Source organism: Hemiscyllium ocellatum, chromosome 35 (genome assembly GCF_020745735.1).
Source record: "Hemiscyllium ocellatum isolate sHemOce1 chromosome 35, sHemOce1.pat.X.cur, whole genome shotgun sequence".
In the NCBI taxonomy this organism is placed as follows: Eukaryota; Metazoa; Chordata; class Chondrichthyes; order Orectolobiformes; family Hemiscylliidae; genus Hemiscyllium; species Hemiscyllium ocellatum.
Window position 1 is genome coordinate 10,542,046 of NC_083435.1, and position 19,018 is coordinate 10,561,063.

The 19,018-nt window shown below is 45.1% G+C and overlaps 1 protein-coding gene across 1 annotated transcript; it reads right to left on the reverse strand.

Moving 5' to 3' along the window:
- Positions 1-858: 858 nt before the first annotated feature.
- LOC132832953 (zinc-binding protein A33-like) lies at positions 859-18,663 on the reverse strand. Its single transcript, XM_060851201.1, has 6 exons — positions 17,898-18,663; positions 17,323-17,418; positions 16,996-17,229; positions 16,402-16,424; positions 14,869-14,984; positions 859-2,263 (listed from the first exon to the last, which is right to left on the reverse strand). The coding sequence occupies exons 1-6, from the start codon at positions 18,306-18,308 to the stop codon at positions 1,713-1,715; spliced, it is 1,431 nt and encodes a 476-aa protein (XP_060707184.1). The 5' UTR covers positions 18,309-18,663; the 3' UTR covers positions 859-1,712.
- Positions 18,664-19,018: the final 355 nt, after the last annotated feature.

Here is a 19,018-nt window from a genome sequence, read left to right on the forward strand (position 1 = left end):
GATGAAGGCTTTTGGCACATTGGCCTTCATCAGTCAGAGCACTGAGTACAGAGGTTGGGAAGTTATGTTGCAGTTGTGTAGGACATTGGTAAGGCTGCACTTGGAGTATTGGGTTCAGTTTTGATCACCTTGCTGTAGGAAGGATGTTATTAAACAGTAAAGAGTGCAGAAGGATGTTACCTGTACTTAAGTGACTGATTTATAGGGAAAGGTTGGACAAGCGAGAACTTTTTTCTTTAGAGTGGAGGAGACTAAGGGGGGAATCTTACAGAAGTGAATAAGATCATGAGAGGCATGGATAGGGTGAATGCACTCAGTCTTTTACCCAGGGTTGCAGACTCAAAGAAGAGAAGACATCAGTTTCCAGTTAGAGGGGAAAGAATAAAAGGGCAACATTTTTACACAGAGGGTGGATTGCATCCAGAATAAGCAGGCAGCTGAATTGGTTCAGACGGGCACACTAACAATATTTCAAAGAAATTTGGAGAAATACATGGATAGAAAAGTTTAGAAGGATATGGGGTAAGTGCAGGGAAATGAGGTGAGTGTGGATTTACCGTTTGGTTGGCATGGACCCGTTTGGGTTGAAGGGCCTGTCTCTGTGCTGCAGGGCTCTTTCAATCTCTGAAGCTAAGACCCTAAATAAGGGAGCAATGACTGAAGGTCAAGAATAAACATGGGATCATTTCCAGGTAACTAACACTCCATTGACTCAAAACAGTGAATTTTAAAACAATGCAGATGAAGTTGGAATGTGAGGTATAAGGATACATATTCTGCAGAAATTTACAAATAAAATGACAACAGCTTTACTCTGTTGGATTTATTGATGAAGTAATTTTCTTTAGAAACCTTGCTTCCACTCGAGAGAATCACAGATATTGATTTGATTGAAGAAACTATTTTCAAATTTGAGACGGCATTCCAATATAAATTATAACTACATAAACATAAACATTGACAAAATCTGAATTGGTTCCGTGCACAGAGTGCTAGCGTAAGGATTTTTATCAAACAGATATTTTTATTGGAGTGACTTAAGGATTATTTCACAGGAGATAATGATGAGAGAGCAATAACACAGGGATAAGTGATAACTGTGACTCCACCTACATTGCAGTTTGTACCAGCTGAACGGTTTCAAACACGGTTAAATATTATCTGATCATGACATAAATGATCAATTCACCCATCACTTTCAAGTCTGAGGTTTTCAAATTTTCCAATTTTATGAAAGAGCAGTAAGTAATATTCTGGGCAATAGTTACAAACCTGAGCAAAACAAGACCAGTTTCTCCATGTTATTAAATCATGTGTGTGATATACATTACTGACACATGGCTAAAGTCGAATGAAGATCAGTCTGACATTTTTATTTTTACTGAGCCCAGTCCCCCTGGAAAGACTCCACTGACCCTGCAGTGAAATGATTTGGTGTCCCCCCTGGAAAGACCCCACTGAGCCCAGTCTGAGACCCACTGACTGATTCATCTCCAACACCGTCATGTAGCGCCACCTCCCACCTGTGGAGCAACATTACAGGCAGGAAGGTTCCCGGGTTCCTGCAGCTCACAGCTCATTCTACCCAGTCAGTCCCTCTCTACAATTGAGCTTCTATTTGTTTCTTCTCTCCCCCAGACTGAGACTGAACCCCATCAGTTTACAGCTGGCAGGAGGCAGGGGGACGGGGTGAAATTTAATGGATGGATCTGTCAGTGCCCTTGCATCCTGCAGATTGTCAGCGGGGTGGAGTTTTTCCCGTCGTCATTCCCTCCCGGACTGAAGATGGGAAAGATCCTCTCAGTGAAAGTGTGGGTGAAAGTGTGGAGATGGGACATGGTGTCCGCATTGTAAAATGACACCTGTCCACCCTCATAGTCCAGGAAAACTCCAATCTTCTGGGGATTCTCACTTGGGGAGAGGGGAGTCAGAGAGGGGGAGGTGGAGGCAAAATAACCACACCCAGGAAACAGCCTCACAATCCAGAATCCAGTCTCCGGGCTCGGGGTGATCCTCCCTTTCCTCTTCACAGACTCTCGGACCACTCCCAGAATCCACCGGGTCTTCTCCCCCACGTCCACCTCCCAGTAATGTCTCCCTGATGTGAATACCTCTGATCCTAGGACACAGAACCAGAAATCAAATCTCTCCGGGGAGTCAGGGAGCGGCTGCTCTGTGTCACCGAGTCTCACACTGGTCCGGTCCTCAGACAGGATGAGCTGGGGATGCGCTGTGTTCGGATCCAGAGTCAGAGAGGCAGGAGCTGAGGGAGAAATCAAATAACACCGTCAGAGAGAGAGAGAGAGAGGGAGAGAGGAAGCAGGTAGTGAGGGGTTGACCGATAGAATGGGTGGGAGTGGAGGGGAGGTAAGGTGAATCTGGAAAAGGGGAGCTTGAAGGAGGGGAGGGACAGGGAAAGGGGAGTGAATGGGTCTGGTGTGGGGGGAGGCAAGAGTGAGGAGATAGGAGTTTGTGGAGTGAGAGAATGGGGGATAGTGTGATGTGAGGGGGACGGGAGTCTTCACAAGCAAGAATTTTATGAACGAGCATCACTTAAACAAAGAAAACCTGCAGAATTGCAATTTACGGAGTGATCTGGGTGTTCTCTTGCTTGAGTCAGAAAATGTTAGTCTGCAGGAACAGTGATTAATTAAGAGGGTTAATGGGAGGTTAACCTTTATGTTGCGAGGAGTTGAACAGTCCTGTAAAACTTTTATCTCAAGGTTATGGGGAGAATGAGAGAGTCGACTTCTTTAGTCATAGAGTCAAAAAAAAGTGAAGCTGTCATCGTCCCAGAGTCTGTTCTCTGATCCAAGAGAGAGTGAGAAAGCTAGTGTTGAGTTTATTGTCAGTGGCAGTATCCCTCATTGAAGGGGCATGAATGAGAAGGTAGGATCTTCACAGTGATAGGAATTGAACCTGCACTGTCACTCTATATCACACACCAACTGTCCAGCCTACTGAGCTAACCAACCAACATTGGTAATACAGTATCAAATGAGCCCCTTCGGCCCGTTGTCATCAAGAGCCTCTCAACATCTACCCCATTGCCCAGCAACGAGGGAACTTGGGGAAATAAACAGTGATGTCTTGAAAAAAGTTCATCGTACAGAAGAGGATGTGCTGTGAAGGCCTTCAATTGTACAAAGCTAGTTAAATCCGCAGGACCCGAACAGGTGTTTCCCAGAAACTAGGGAAGCTTGGGAAGAGACTGCTGGACCCCTTACTGACATATTTGTATTATCAACAGCTCCTGGTGAGGTGCCAAAACTGAAATTGGCTAATTTGGTGCCATTATTTAAAAAAAGCTGTGAGGAAAACCACAGGAACGATAGATGAATGAGCTTTACATCAGTGGTAAGTAAGTTATTGGAGAGGGTGGGACAGGGTTAATATGCAATTGGAAAGGCAAGGACTTATTAGGAATAGTCAACACGGCTTTGTAAGTGGGGAATTGTGTCTTGATTGAGTTTTTTGAAGAGGTAACGAAAAAGATTGATGAAGACAGAGTGCTGGATGTTCTTGATATTGATTTCAGAAAAGTTTTCAACAAGGTCCACATTGTAGACTGATTGGAGAGGTCAGATCACATGGGATCCAGGGAGAGTTGCCAATTCAGTAAAAAAAATTGGCTTGAAGGTAGGAGACAGAGGGTGATACCAGAGGGTTGCTTTCCTGACTGTAGGCCTGACCAGCGGTGTGTCACAAGGATTGGTGCTGGGTCCCACTGCTTCTGGTAATGTATTTGGGTGCAAACATAGGTGGCAGGGTTGGTAAGTTGGCAGGTGACACAAAAATATCGTCTGGTGAACAGTAAAGAAGATTATCTCAGATGGCAACAGGACCTTGATCAGATGGGCCAATGGGTCGAGGAGTGGCAGATGGAGTTTAATTTAGATAAATGTGAGGTGTTGCATTTTTATCGGGCAGACCAGGCCATAATAATACAGTTGATGGTGGAGCCTTAGGGAAGCCTGGTGGTGCAGGTACATAGTTCCTTGGGATGGAGTTGCAGGTGGACAGGGTGGTGAAGAGAGAGTATGACATGCTTGCCTTCACTGGTTGGAGCGTTCGGTGTTGGAGTTGGGGTGTCATAGAGTCATAGAGATATACAGCACGGAAGCAGACCCTTCAGTCCAACTCATCCATGCCGACCAGATAACCCAACCCAATCGAGTCCCACTTGCCATGTTATGGCTGTGCGGCACATTGGAGTGTGGTTCTGGTCACCCTTCTATGGGGTAAGTATGTTGTGAGGCTTGAGAATGTCAGAAAGGGTATTTGCAGGGGTGTGCTGGGACTGAAGGGTTTGAGTTATATGGAGTGACTGAATAAGCTGGGGCTTTTTTTCCCTGGAATGTCTGAGGCTGAGCGGTGACCTGATAGAGGTTCATAAAATGACAAGAGGCGTGGATAGGGTGAACAGCCAACATATTTTCTCCAGGGTAGGTAACTCCACAGCTAGAGGGCATAGGTTTACGGTGAGATTGAAATGATTTAAAAAGAACCCAAGGGGAAAATGTTTCATGCAGACAGTGGTGGGTATATGGAATGAAATGCCAGAGGATGTGGTGGAGGTGGGTTTAATTATACGTTAAAACATCTGGATAGGCACATGAAAAGCAAGGGTTGAGAGGGATATAGACTAAATGCTGGCAAATGGAACGAGGTCAGTTTGGGATCAGTGTAGACTCATTGGATGGAAGAATTTGTTTCCATCCTGTGTGACTCTGTGACTCCATCTGAAAAACTTCCAAATGCTGCAAAGATTTCTGTCTCCTTTCAGGCAGTGAGTTGCTGATGCCAACCAGCATCTGGGGGAAAAATGTTATCCTAATTCCCCTCGAAAACCCCTGTTCCTTCTCTTAATCTACGCACCTGATATTGCCCATTCCATTGAAGGGAAAAGTACCCTCCTGTCTACCAAATCTGCAAACCCCATAACTTTCTACATCTACATCAGGCTCCCCCCTCAGCCTTCTCTGCTTCAATGAAAACATCTTCAGCCGATCAAGTCTGTCTTCAGAGGTGAAACACTCCAGGCCAGGCAACATCTTGGTGAATCTCAGCTGTTCCAGTCCTGCCCTGTCTCCTGTTGGATTTTCTACACATTGCCTCAAAAAGATCACAGGGAGACATTTTAAGAATTCTGTCCTGTCTAAGCCCTTCAGAATCTGCCTGTCCCAGTTCATCCTGGGGAATCTGAATTCCCCTGATGTAACTAATAAGCAATTTTATTATTTGCACTTTTCTGAGATTTGCTACATATCAGTATTTAATCTGTCTCTGACTGTGGTGGATCTACAGCACATTCCCAACAATGTAATTTCCAATGTTAATGAAGTTCTCCCCATGTGGCCTCGACAGAGTGGAAAAAGAGATGCTGTTCTTCCAGTTTGTCACCTCTTCAAATATCTCAATCATGTCAGTGAATCAAGGTTTCCCATGCACAAAGCCATGAGGGCTATCCCTAATCTGTCCTTGACTTTCCGAATGCATGTAAATCTTGTCCCATAGAATCCCCTGTAACAACTTACCCACCAGTGACGTCAGATTCCACAGTCACCTGGTTTTTCATTACAGTCTTTCTTAAATAATGGCACAACATTAAGAATCATCCGGTTTTGCCTCATCTCACCCTTGGCTATTGATGATACAAATATCTCAGCAACGGGCCCAGCAATTTCTTCCTTAGCTTCCCACAAATTTCTGGGATGAACTTGATCATGTTCTGGGGACTTTATCTACCTAAATGCATTTTAAGACCTGCAGCACCTCCTCTCCTGTCATATGGACTCTGCAAGACATTAATATTTCTTTCTCCAAGTTCTGTGTCCTTCTCCACAGTAAATTACTGTTGAATGTTAAAATCCCAGACCATTACAAACCTATTAATCTGATAGATATCTGAGATCTCCCGACATGTTGCTTCTCAATTTCCCACTGACTATTTGAAGGCCTATACTACAACTGCAATGGGATAGTCATCCTTTTCTTATTTCTTATTACACCCACATAATTTTCCTGGACTGTCTCCCAGGAATATCATAGAACATAGAACAGTACAGGCATTTCAGCCCACAATGTTGTGCTGAGCATTTATCTTAATCTAAGATCAACCTAACTGACACACCCCTCAATTTACTGCTGTCCAGGTGCTTGTCCAGCAGTCGCTTCAATGTCCCTAATATCTCTGCCTCTACTACCACCACTGCCAGTGCATTCCACAGACCCACTACTCTCTGCGTAAATAACCTACCTTTGACATCTCCCCTACACCTTCCTCCAATCACCGTAAAATTGTGGCAGCCATTTCTGCCTGGGGAAAAGTCTCTGGCTGTCTACTCTATCTGTGCCTCTCGTTACATTGTACACCTCTATGAAGTCACCTCTCTTCCTTCTTCAGTGTGAAAAGCTCGAGCTCACTTAATCTCTCTTCATAAACAAACCATCCAATTCAGGCAGCATCCTGGTAAATCTCCTCTGCACCCTATCTCAAGCATCCATATCAGTCCTGCAATGAGGCGACCAGAACTGGACACATTATTCCAAGTGTGATCTAACCAGGGTTTTACAGAGCTGCAGCAAACCTCGCAGCTCTTAAATACAATCCCCCTGTTAATGAAAGCCAAAATATCATGTGCTTTCTTAACAACCCGATCAACTTGGGTGGCAACTTTGAGGGGTCTATGTACATGTTCCTGTTCCTCCACACTGCCAAGAATCCCACCTTTAACCCTGTATTTCACATTCAAATTCAACCTTCCAAAATGAACCACTTCACATTTATCCAGGTTGAACTCCATATGCCACTTCTCAACCCAGCTCTGCATTCTGTCCATGTCTTGTTGTTGCCTGCAACAGCCCTTGACACTACCTACAATACCACTGACCTTTATATCATCAGCAAACTTACTAACTTACACTTGCACTTCTTCATCCTAGTCATTTATAAAAACTACAAACAGCAGAGAGCCATGAAAAAATCCCTGTGTGACTCCACTGGTCACCGACCTCCAGGTGGAATACTTTCGATCTTCTACCCTCGCTGTCTTCTTTTGACCAGCCAATTCTGTATCCAGACAGCCAGATTTGCCTGTATTCCATTCCTTCTAACTTACTGAATGACCCTACAGTGGGACACCTTCTCAAATGCCTTACTAAAATCCATATACATCACATTCACTGTTTGACCTTCATCACCTTGTCTCGTCCCATCCTCAAAGAACTCAATAAGGTTTTTGGGGCATTACCAGCCACTGAGAAAGCATGCTGACTACCTTTAATCAAACTATGTTTTTCCAAATAGTCCTAATTGTCAGAATGCTTTCCAGTACCTTGCTTAACAAAGATGTAAGACTGACTGGTCTGTAACTCCCAGAGGTTTCCCTATTCCCTTTCTTGAACAGATGAACAACATTCACCTGCCTCCCTCCAATCAGCCGGTACTACTCTCATTCAGAGTGAGGATGCAAAGATCATCGCCAGAGGTGCAGCAATCTCATTCCTCGCATCCTGTAGTAAACTTGGATAAATCTGGTCTGACCCAGGGACTTATCTATCTTGATGCTTCCCAGAATTTTCACCATATCCACTTCCTTAATATCCATCTGTTCAAGCCTATTAACCTGGTCCATGGTGTTCTCACTATCAACAAGGTCCCTCTGTCTAGTGAATACTGAAGCAAAATACTCATTTAGGGTCTCCCCTGCCTCTTCAGAGTCCAGTCACAAGCTCCCGCCTTGATCGGCACTCCCCTCTCTCTGATCGTTCTCTTATTCTTCACTAAGTGCAGAACGCCTTTGGGTTTTCCCTAATCCTTCCAACCAAGGCTTTTCCGTGCCCTCCTAGCCCTCCGCAGTCCACTTTTGAGTTCTTTCCTCGCTACCCTGTAATCCTCTAAAGTTGTGACAAATCTTTGCTTCCTCAACCTTAAGTAAGCTTCCTTCTTCCTTTTGATGAGGAGCCCCACTGCTCTTATCATCCAACGCTCCTCCACCTTACCATTCCTTGCAGTCTCAGTGGGACAAAATTATCCAACACTCACAACAAGTGCTTCTTACACAGCCTCCACGTTTCTGTTGTACCTTTTCCCATAGAAGGATTAATTTACCTTCCCAGCAGCCACCTTGTCCTTGGTCTCACCGCTGTCCTTGGTCTCACCGCTCCCACTGCTGCTGCAAGACTATCCTCCCTAAGTACAGGCCTAATGTTGTCCTTAACTAAACGTGCCACTCCCCTCCGTATTGCTTCCCTTTCCATCTTTACTGTAACATCTGTACCCCAGTAAATTAAGCTGCCAGTCCTATCCTTCACTCCACCATGTTTCATCGCTAAAAACTATGATATCCCAGTCGAATGTTCCCGACCATGTCCCAGGTGCATCTGCCTTAGCTGTCAGGCCTCTTGCATTAAAATTAATGCAATTTAATTTCTCAGTCTTACCTCATTCTCTGCCATTCTCCTGCCTACCTTGAATATTTAATTGCTCCCTTTATCTACTACACCAGCTTCAGTCTTATTTCTGTTCTCACTATCTCTTTGTGTCCCATCAACACACCCTCGCCCGCTATGAGTTTAAACCCTCCCAAGTCGCACTAGCAAATCTCCTCACCAGGATGTTGGTCCCCTTTTAATACAGGTGCAATCCATCCTTCTTATACTGCTCACTTCTACCCCAGAAAAGATTCCAAAGGTTCAAAAATGGAAATCCTTGCTCCTTACACCAGCTCCTTGTCCACATATGAATCTGCCCTATCCTCCTATTCCTACTGTCACTACCACATGGTACCAGGAGTAATCCAGATAGTACTACCCTCAAAGGCCTACTTTTTAATCTCTTGCATCATTATTAGAAATAATACAAAGTATAAATTCCCTTGGCGTCACTGGACGTTTCCACCACAAGCAATATAATCAAAACTGGTGACTTTCTTATCATCCCAACACTGTTCCTGTGACCACACAGTTCCCAGATTGATTTTCTCATTTCCTACATTACAACAGGCAATATTCCACAAAAATACTTCAATGGTTCGGAAGCTGTTTGGGTTGTACTGTGGGCAGGGGGATGATATTTGAACACCATTTGATTTACCGTACTTATCTCTGTAATGTTTTTTCATTACCAAGGGTTGAGTTAATTATTCATCTGGCGATTCATTGCTTCATTGATTTCCATTTCCCCCGTATTCCTAACATCCCAATACACACCCTTTCCTGACCTAGAAGTGATAGCAATTTTACAGTCACGTGTACATCTTACAGAACCACCCATCATCTTCTCACACTCCAAACACTTGGAAAACTGATCAAAAACATTGCACTGAGCAAAGAAAAAAAAAACAAAGAAAATTTACAATCCAAAACAGACCCTTCGGCCCTCCAAGCCTGAGCCGATTCACATCCACTGGCCAATTCCTAAGCATCTGTGTCCCTCTGCTTCCCACGTATTCAAGCATTTGTCCAGTCTCACCTTAAATGAATCTACCATGCCTGTCTCTACTACCTCTGCTGGCAATGCGTTCCAGACACCTACCACCCTCTGTGTAAAGTACTTGTCACGTATATCCCTCTTCAAATTTTCATCTCTCACCTTGAACGCGTGACCTCTCGTTATTGAATCCCTCATCCTGGGAAAAAGCTTATCTCTACCCTGTCTATGCCCTTCATGATTTTGTAGACCTCAATCAGGTCCCTCCTCATTCTCCCTTTTTCTGATGAAAACAATCCGAACCTACTCAACCTCTATTCATAGCTAGCAGCTTCCATACCAGGCAACATGCTCATAAACCCTCTCTGCACCCTCTCCAAACCGTCCACATCCTTTTGGTAATGTGACAATCAGAACTGTATACAGTATTCTAAATGCAGCCAAACCAAAGTCTTGTACAATTTTAACATGACTTGCCAGTTCTTATACTCAATACCCCATCCGATGAAGCAAGCATACCATATACCTTCTTGACCACTCTATCTACCTGTGCAGCCACCTTCAGGGTACAATGGACCTGAACTCCCAGATCTCTCTGCTCATCAACTTTTCCCAAGGTTCTTCCGTTTACAATAGTTTGCTCTAGAATTCGACCTTCCAAAATGCATCAGCTCTCATCTGCCTGGATTGAACTCCACCTGCCACTTCTCTGCCCAACTCTCCAGTCTATCTGTATTCTCCTGTATACTTTGACAGCCCCGTGTGCTTTCTGCTACTCCATCAATCTTCGTGTAATCTGCAAACTCACTGATCAGAACAACAATGCCTCAGAATCAGAACCCTCAGACTGCATTGGCCCTTTGTTCGAATTCATGGAGCAGCAAGTAGGTTCAATGAGATTACTCACAATATCGACCCCATGGCTGCCTTACAGCACCCAGGAGCTAAGTTCAGTTCCAGCCTCAGGGGACTATTCGTGTGATGTTTGACTGTTCTCCCATGTCTGCATGACTTTTCTCCCACAATCCAAAGATATGCAGTTTTTGTCTACAGGTGTCCAGGGATGTGCAGGCTACGTGGATGAGCCTGGGGAAATGTGGACTTACAGAGATATAGTGGGGGTTGAGTCTGGGTGGGAAGCTGTTCAGAAGATCATTGTGGATTCGATGGGCTGAATGGCTTGCTTCAACATTGGAGGGATTCTATAATTCTATCAGCCTCACTATCTGCAAATTGCCTTTTCATGCTCTCTTATGGAAGTTTACAAGCATTTCTATCTTGTTTAACATGTGACTATGTTAAACCGATAGGTATTTATCAGGCTCAGCAAGTCTGGCAGCATCCATGGAGAGAAATCAGAGTTAATGTACAGGATCGAGTGACCCTTCCTCAGAACTGATGTCAGTAGAAAAATGTTGGTTTATATACAGAAGATAGGGTAGCGGGGAGTGGAGAAGAAGTGAATATAAGTTGGGGACAGAGCCCAAAGAGAGAGAAGAGCAGTTAGTCAGACAAAGGACTGGATAATGATATGGTTTGGAGGGTGAATAGCTGTTAATGGACCCTGTAAATAGATCACAATGGGTGGTGTGTAATAGCAGACTCTGTAATAACAAGTGGTCAGACTGGTGAGTCCTGATGAATGATCCTGACCCAAAATGTCGACTTTCCTGCTCCTCCAACACCATCAGACCTGCTGTGCTTTTCCAGCTCTACATTCTATCCACTCTGACTTCCAGCATCTGCAGTGCTTACTTTCTTCAAGTCTGTGATAACAAAGTCTTTCTGTGTGGGTTGGTGTACGTACATGGGAGAGCTCAGGCCTTAAAGTTGTTGAAATCATATTGAATCCGGAAGGCTGTAGTGTCCCCATGCGGAAAATGGGGTGTTGTTCTTCCCACCTGCACTGAGTTTTGTTGGAATATTGTAGCAGGGCTGAGACAGAGATGTTGGCCAGTGAACGGGTGGTGGGTTAAACTGGCAGGCAACTGGAAGGTCAGGGTGGGTTTTTTTTTTGCAGAAAAAACACAATACAAGTGTTCTGTAAAGTGATCACACAGTCTTTTCTTTGTTTCCCCAATGTGAAGACCACATTGTGAGCAGGGAATGCAGCAGACAAGATTGTGTGGAGTGCAAGTAAACTGCTGCTTCAGCTGGAAGGTACATTAGAGCCCTTGCTGACTGAGGAGGGAGGAGGTAAATGGACAGATGTTACACCTCCTGCATTGCAGGGGAATCTGCCATGAGGCTGTTGGAGGCATGTCGGGAGAAACCAAGATGTCCCAAAGGCACTGACCCTTTGGTAGGCTGACAATGGAGGGCAGCTGTATGTTGTCTGGTGGTGGCATCTCACTAGAGATGATGGAAGTGGTGGCTGATGATCTTCTGGCTATGGATGCTGATGGGATGGTAGGTAAGGACAAGGGTAACACTATCACTGTTGCAGGAGGAAAGAGAGGGGGTGAGGGTTGTAATACAGGAGATGGCTTGGACCCAGTTGAGAGCTCTAACAACAAAAGTGCTGAGAAATCCTTGGGTGAAGAAGAAGGTGTACATTTTGAAGGCTCCCTTATTGGCACCATTGGAACAAATACGATGGAGACATAGGGACTGGGAGAATGGGGTGGAGTCTTTATAGGAAGCATGGTGCAAGGACGTATAGTCCAGGTAACTGTGGGAGTCAGTGGGATGATAATGGGTATTGGTGGTCAGTGTATCCTCAGAAATGGAAACAGAGATTTGAGGAATGGAGGAGTCAGAGATGGACCAGGTGAAGGTGAGAGCACACTGGGAGTGAAATCAAAAAACATTTTGAATTCCTGACGAGAAAGGGAAGCAGCACTGATGATGTCAGCGATATATCAGAGGAAGAGATCTGGGTGAGGGCCAGAATAGGAATAGAGCAGGAATGTTCCACATACCCCACAAAGAAACAGGCACAACCAGTGCCCATGCAGGTACCCATGGTCACCCCCTGACCTAAGGAAAATGAGGGGAGTTAAAAGTGAATTTGTTCAGAGTGAGGATGAGCTCGGCCGAGCGGAGGGGGAATGGGGATGGTTCTGGCCTTCAGGGAAAAATGGAGAGCCCTGAGACCATCCTGGTGGGGGCTGGAGGTGAGATGGAGATGGCGATGAGGGGATAGCTGGAGAGTGCAAACTGGAAATTCTGAAGTTGGCATTAAGCGTCCAAGGAATCACAAATATGTGGAGACTGACTGGACCACGTAGAAAAGACTGAGTCAAGGTCAGAACTGATGAGTTCTGCGTGGCAGGAACAGGCAGAAGCATTGAGTTTGTTTGTGAATTTTGGGAAGGAAATAGAAGTGAGCTGTGTGGGGTTGGTGGACTGTCAGCTTGGAGTCAGTGCTCTCAGATCCAACCCTGACTTTGTTATGAAGCCTGCTGATCACTTCCTCTTGACCATGGATGTGCAAATCGCTCTACATCTCCAACCCCCACCAGTATGGTCTCAGGACTCTCCACTTCTTCCTGGAACAAAGGTCTGATCTATCTCCACCACCCACCATCGTCCTTCACTTGGCCAAGCTCATCCTCACACTGAACAACTTCTCTTTTAACTCCCTTCATTTTCTTCAGGTCAGAGGGGTGGCCATGGGTACCTACATGGGCCCTAGTAATTCATGTCTCTTTGTGGGGTATGTGGAACATTCTTGATCCAGTCTATGCCAGCCCACAGCCACAACTCTTTCTCTGGTATATAGATGATAACATTAGTGTTGCCTCCTTCTCTTGTCTGGAATTAGAAAAGGTTATCAATTCCAACTTCCACCCCACTCTTACCGTTCCCTTCCTCAACATCCTTGTTTCCATTTCTGGGAATAGACTGGCCACCAATATCCATTACAAACCCACTGACTCCCATAGCTACCTGGACTATACATCCTCACACCCTGCTTCCTGTAAAGACTCCATTCCATTCTCCCAGTTCTTCCATCTCCATCACATTTGGTCGGATGATGCCAACATTGACAAGGGAGCCTCTGAGATGTCCACTTTCTTGCTCAGTCAAGGATTCCCTGGCACTGATTTTGACAGGGCCTCTAACTGGTCCCAACCCATCTCCCACACTTCCACCCTCATCTGCTCTTCCCTCCCACAACAGCCACAGGCTTTCCTTTGTTCTTACCTCACATCGCAACAGCATCCACATCTCGAGGATCGTTAGCTACAATTTCTACCACATCCAGCAAGATGACACTACCAGACACATAGTCCGCTCCCCTCCCTTATCCACCTTCTGCAGGGACCATTCCCTCTGGGACACCCTGGTGCACTGGTCCTTCACTCCCAACACCCACTCAAAGCTCGATGGCATCTTCCCCTCAAACTACTGAAGGAATAATACCTGCCAATTTACTTCCTCCCATCTCAGTATCCAAAACCCCAAACATACCTTCCAGGTGAAGAAATACTTCACCTGCACTTCCCACAATCTAGTCTACTGCATTCACTGATCACAATGTGGTCTCCTCCACCTTGGGGAAACAAAGCAGAGACTGGGTGACCACTTTGATAAACATCTACTTTCTGCCCGCAAAAAAACCCTGAGCTTCCAGTTACCTGCCACTTTAACACACAACCCTGTTCCCTGGCCAACATCTCTGTCTCAGGCTTGCTGAAGTGCTCATTTTCTGCTTGTGGACCCTGCAGATATCTGAAATTAGTATTGAGTTCAATAATTTTTGGGTATGAGTTCTCCCATGTCCTAGCGCCTCCACCTAACACACCAGGCCTTACTTTCACATAGTCTGACATTACAGACGACCTAATGTTGGCCACTAATAGTCTCCGTTAATAGCTATGCACCTTGCTACCCAGATCATTATCCACTCCTTTGTCTGTCTAACTGCTCTTCTCTCTTTTTGGGTTCTATCCCCATCTATTGTTTACTCCTTACTCCCTCCCCTCCACCCTATCCTCTGCATATAAACCAACTTTTCCAAGCTAGCATCAGTTCTGAGGAAAGGTCGATCAATCCAAAATGTTAACTCTGATTTCTCTCCACAGATGCTGCCAGACCCGCTGAGCTTTTCAAGCAACTTCTGTTTTTGTGTCTCCACAATCCCCATCAGGTAGGTGCCTGTTAACACTGGTTCTTTTATGTTTCCACATGTCTTCCTCTTTATTATGATAAAAACTGTTCCTCCAATGTCAATTCAGATGGACCCACCTCAGTCTCCTTTAGAAATCCTGTTCTCATGATCTATTCCCCTGGTTAGACAGAACCCTTCACTGTTCTGACACACAGAGCTGATGGCTTCAGACACTTGTCCAAATGAACCTATAGAAACTACAATGTTTCCAGGGATAGTCTCCCAGAATTAACAACTAGCGATGTGAAAATATAAACAGGGGCCATAGAGCCCCTGCACAACTGCACTTATCATCAGGAAAATGAATACACATGTTTACCTGGATAAATGATGTGTATTGTTTCTGTCCTGACTGTGCATAGTAAAGGGCAAGTGAACTGTCTGAGAGATAGAGAGGCACCAGCAGCTGTAAGTGGGTTCTGCTCCTCAGTAATCCTGTAAGTATTAAACAGATGACATTATAAATTATGCTTTGTTAGAATATTTATGAAATGATTTAAATATTCAAGTTTTCGACATTGTTCATGTATGAGTCAATGAGCTAGAAAATGAAATGTTCATCTTATTTTAAAACTGATCCAAAAATAGATTATAAGATTAGATTCCCTACAGTGTGGAAACAGGCCCTTCGGCCCAACCAGTCCACACCGACCCTCTGAAGAGTAACTCACCCAGACCCATTTCCCTCTGACTAATGCACCTAACACTATGGGCAATTTCACGTGGCCAATTCACCTGACTGCACACCTTTGGACTGTGGGAGGTAACCAGAGCACATCCACGCAGAGAATATGCAAACTTCACACAGACAGCCACCTGAGGCTAGAATCGAACCTAGGAACCTAATGCTGTGAGGCAACTGTGCTAGCCACTGAGCTACCATGTCGCCACCTAGACAAGAGCAAGGATTGGAAACCCCCAGGTCCAGAGAAAGGCACATGTCCTTATCACAGATCAGTGACAGAGACATCACACACCATGGAGATTATCAACATTCCCTCCATCCCCTTGCTGTATTATGAACAGAGCTTTTAGAACAGCAACAAAAAAACTGAAACATCTAAAAACCTCATGACCAACTGTGTTATACATGTTTCCCACAACCCCCTGAGAATCCTGCTCCTCTACTTCCAGTCTCTGACCATCTCTGATTTTAGCTCTGACTTTCAGCTGCCCAGACCTTCAGCTCTGGAATTCCCTCCCTGAACCTTTCCATCTCTCTATTCCTCTCTCCTCCTTTAATATGCACTAAATCCTGCATCAATCATCTGTGTTAATATCTCAGTGACTCATTACTATAATTTCCAATGATTATCTGAAATGCCGCAGAACATGACGTTATACTAAATAAAGTTGTTTTATCAATTTTGCATATATTGTACACTTTATAAAGGCTACGTTGCGAGTTAGTGTTGTAATATGAGAAACAAAAATGATTCCCCCTTTAAACTCTGACTGTCTCCGGTTGGTCAGGAGCCATGCAGGGACAGGGATGGCCATTCCCTGGCAACATGGGCCCTTTGTCTCTCCCAGGGTCAGGGGGAAGGTCACAGTCACACAAAGAGCCCAAATCAGGGCAGTGATCCCTTCCAGCCTGAGAACCAGGTTGGATTATTTACAGGCATCTTGTCATTGTTAACAACATCGTAGAAGTGTTTTATACAAGCATGTTTCAAGTCTGTAACTTGCTTCTTATTACAAAAACACTCAGGTGTGAATTATAACCTGAGTAACTGTCATCCGATGAATGACACTTTAAACCGACGACAATAACCAGGAAATAACCCCATAATAACCCATCCCTGAGTTACTGAGCAAACTGGGCAGAGTTTCAGTAAAGAGCATGTCCTACCTTCTCTTCCGACAAGCTTCCTCCTGAAAGAAATGAATCACAGTGAGGATGGCAGTAACAGATTTCAGGAGGAGACAGACAGGCTGCTGAAAAGAACCGACACAACACGATACATTTTGGAAGGAAGATTGAGGAGAGGATAAAATAAACTGGAACTGACCATCAGTCCCGCTCACAAAGTGACTCTCACACTCCGACTGTCCCAGACACAACCACACACTCTCCACATGGAACTGGATTACAATGGGAGTTCCAGGAGATTATTAAACTTGGGGAACACGGAGATAATAACTAAACAACTAAAAACATCACAACGCATTCGCGGGAGAATGGCAGTATTCCCAACAATCTGCAGACACTATGGCAGCGCTTACAAAAAGAACAGAAATTACTGGAAAGTCTCAGCAGGTTTGGACGGATCAGTGGAGAGAAATCAGAGTGAGCGTTTCGGGAGCAGTGACCCTTCTACAGAGACAACAGCAGAAGCTTCCGGACAGTCACAAGATCAGTTCAGTATTTTTTACATTAAATTCCATATTATTTTTACAGTTGTCATCATGTCCGGAATCTATCAGCAATAACCTGCAACCTCACCGTCAGAAATATCAGCTCGTCTTTTTGTTCCATTTGTTTCTGCAACTTTGAGAGTTCCTCCTCAATAGAATTTAAATTCTCCTGAATCTCTCGAAGGTTTTTCTCCATTGGTTCTACAATCCTCTCCTCTTCTTCCCTGAGATCTCTGAGTAAACGCTGCTCTTTCTCAGTGAGAATCTGGTGCATTTTAGTGAACTCGGATGTGATGTGGGTCTGCAGACTGCTCGCCTGTTCCTACCAAATGAAATGTGAAACCTCATTAATGTCCCGCGATAAAGGGAACTAAACTAACCGAGATCCCAGAGAATCAGCACAGGGAGAGCTCACCCTCACTTCGGAAATCTTCCGTTTCTGGGTCAGTTCGGTTTGTAGAACCGCCGATTTCTTCTCTGTGAGAGAATCTAAGGAAGATTTCAGTTGATCCTGGAATTGGAGAATACCGATGAGGTTAGATTCCCGCTAGTGTGGAAACAGGCCCTTCAGCCCAACAAGTCCACACCAACCCTCCGAAGAGCAACCCACACAGACCCATCTCCCCACATTTACCCCTGACGAACGCACCTAAAGCTGTGGGCAATTTAGCACGGGCAGTTCACCAGACCTGCACAGGTTTTGGATTGTGGGAGGAAACCCCTCCAGACAGCTACCCCAGCCGGGAATCGAACCGAGTCCCTGGTGCTGTCAGGCAGCAGGGCTGACCGCTGAGCCACTGTGCCACCCAAATTAAACTGGTACCGGGTTCGCCCCTGAAAATGTGACAAAACCTTTCAAAACTATTTCCGAGATCAATAACCTTTCAGGAAAGCAATTGTGATTGAGTTACTGTCTCTGTCCCCTGCTCCAGTCATCTCAGTGATGGGAACTGATTGATAGAAATCTCGATGACAAAATACAATGTTTACCTTGTAGATTTCAACAGCCTCATTGATCGGCAGGAAGCGGTGCTCTCTGTGTTCCCGCGAATCTCTACAAATCAGACAGATCAATTTATTGTCAATTTCACAAAACAGCTTCAGATCTTCCTGATGTACCTCACAGTGAGGTTTACTTTCCTTCTCTGTCGGATCCAGCTTTAATTTTCGAGCTTTCTCGGCCAGATTCGCTAAGGCCCGATTTACCCTGAGGTTTCTTTCCGGAAACACCTCTCTACATTCCGGGCAGGAGTTCATCTCCTTCTTTTCCCAACTCTGGGTGATACAGGAGCGGCAGAAGTTGTGTCCACACTCCAGTATAACCGGCTCAGTGAAGAAATCCAGACAAATGGGACAAACTGTCTCCTCGGTCCAACTCTCTCCCTGCTGTCTGGAAGCCATGTTCACCCTCAGTACTTCCTGTTTCAAACCGCTTTCAGTTTCAATGTTCCGGCGCTGGTGAACACGTTCAGTTCAGCGTTTCCCCGAGGAATTTCACTGCAATACTCAGAGACTGATTACAGGAAATCGGAACGGGTCCCGGCTATTCAACCCCCACCATTCAACATGATTCTGTCTGATCGATTACTCCAGTGCCCTTTACCCGCCCGATTCCACTCACCCTGAATGCCGTTGGTAATCAGAAATCTGTGACCTCCATCCTTCTACTGTAGAGAATTACAAAGATTCACCACCATCCAAGGGAATTCAAAATTCTCCTCATGTCAGACGGTAGTGAGAGCCGCCTTATGTTTAAATTGGGCCCTGGTTCAGGAATTTCCAGCCCGGGGGGAATATCTGACCTGAAGCAGCACTGTCCACCTCTTTAAGCATTTTGTAAATTTTAGCTTGATCGCCTAATTTTTCAAAACTGTGAGCAATACAGGCTCCGTTTGTCCAGTTTCTCGTCACTGCACACAGTCCCGCCATCCCGGGAATAAGTCTGCTGTCCCTGGACGGCAATGCTATTGTTCCTCCGATATGGAGAGCAAATATACACACAGTCCTGCAGATGCAGGCTAAATGAGCTCCTATTCAACTGAAGCAAGTCTTCCCTGCTCCTGTACTCAGATCCCCGAGCAATGAAGGCTCACTCTCATTACTTTAGCCTT

Bases quoted from the DNA above. Each gene is read 5' to 3' on its own strand.
- LOC132832953 (XM_060851201.1), bottom strand. From the start codon at position 18,308: ATGGCTTCCAGACAGCAGGGAGAGAGTTGGACCGAGGAGACAGTTTGT. The intron at 17,419-17,897 runs GTAAACATTGTA...CTCCAATTCCAG, and splicing joins AGGCTGTTGAAATCTACAAG to GATCAACTGAAATCTTCCTT. The intron at 17,230-17,322 runs GTGAGCTCTCCC...TTCATTTGGTAG, and splicing joins GGAAGATTTCCGAAGTGAGG to GAACAGGCGAGCAGTCTGCA.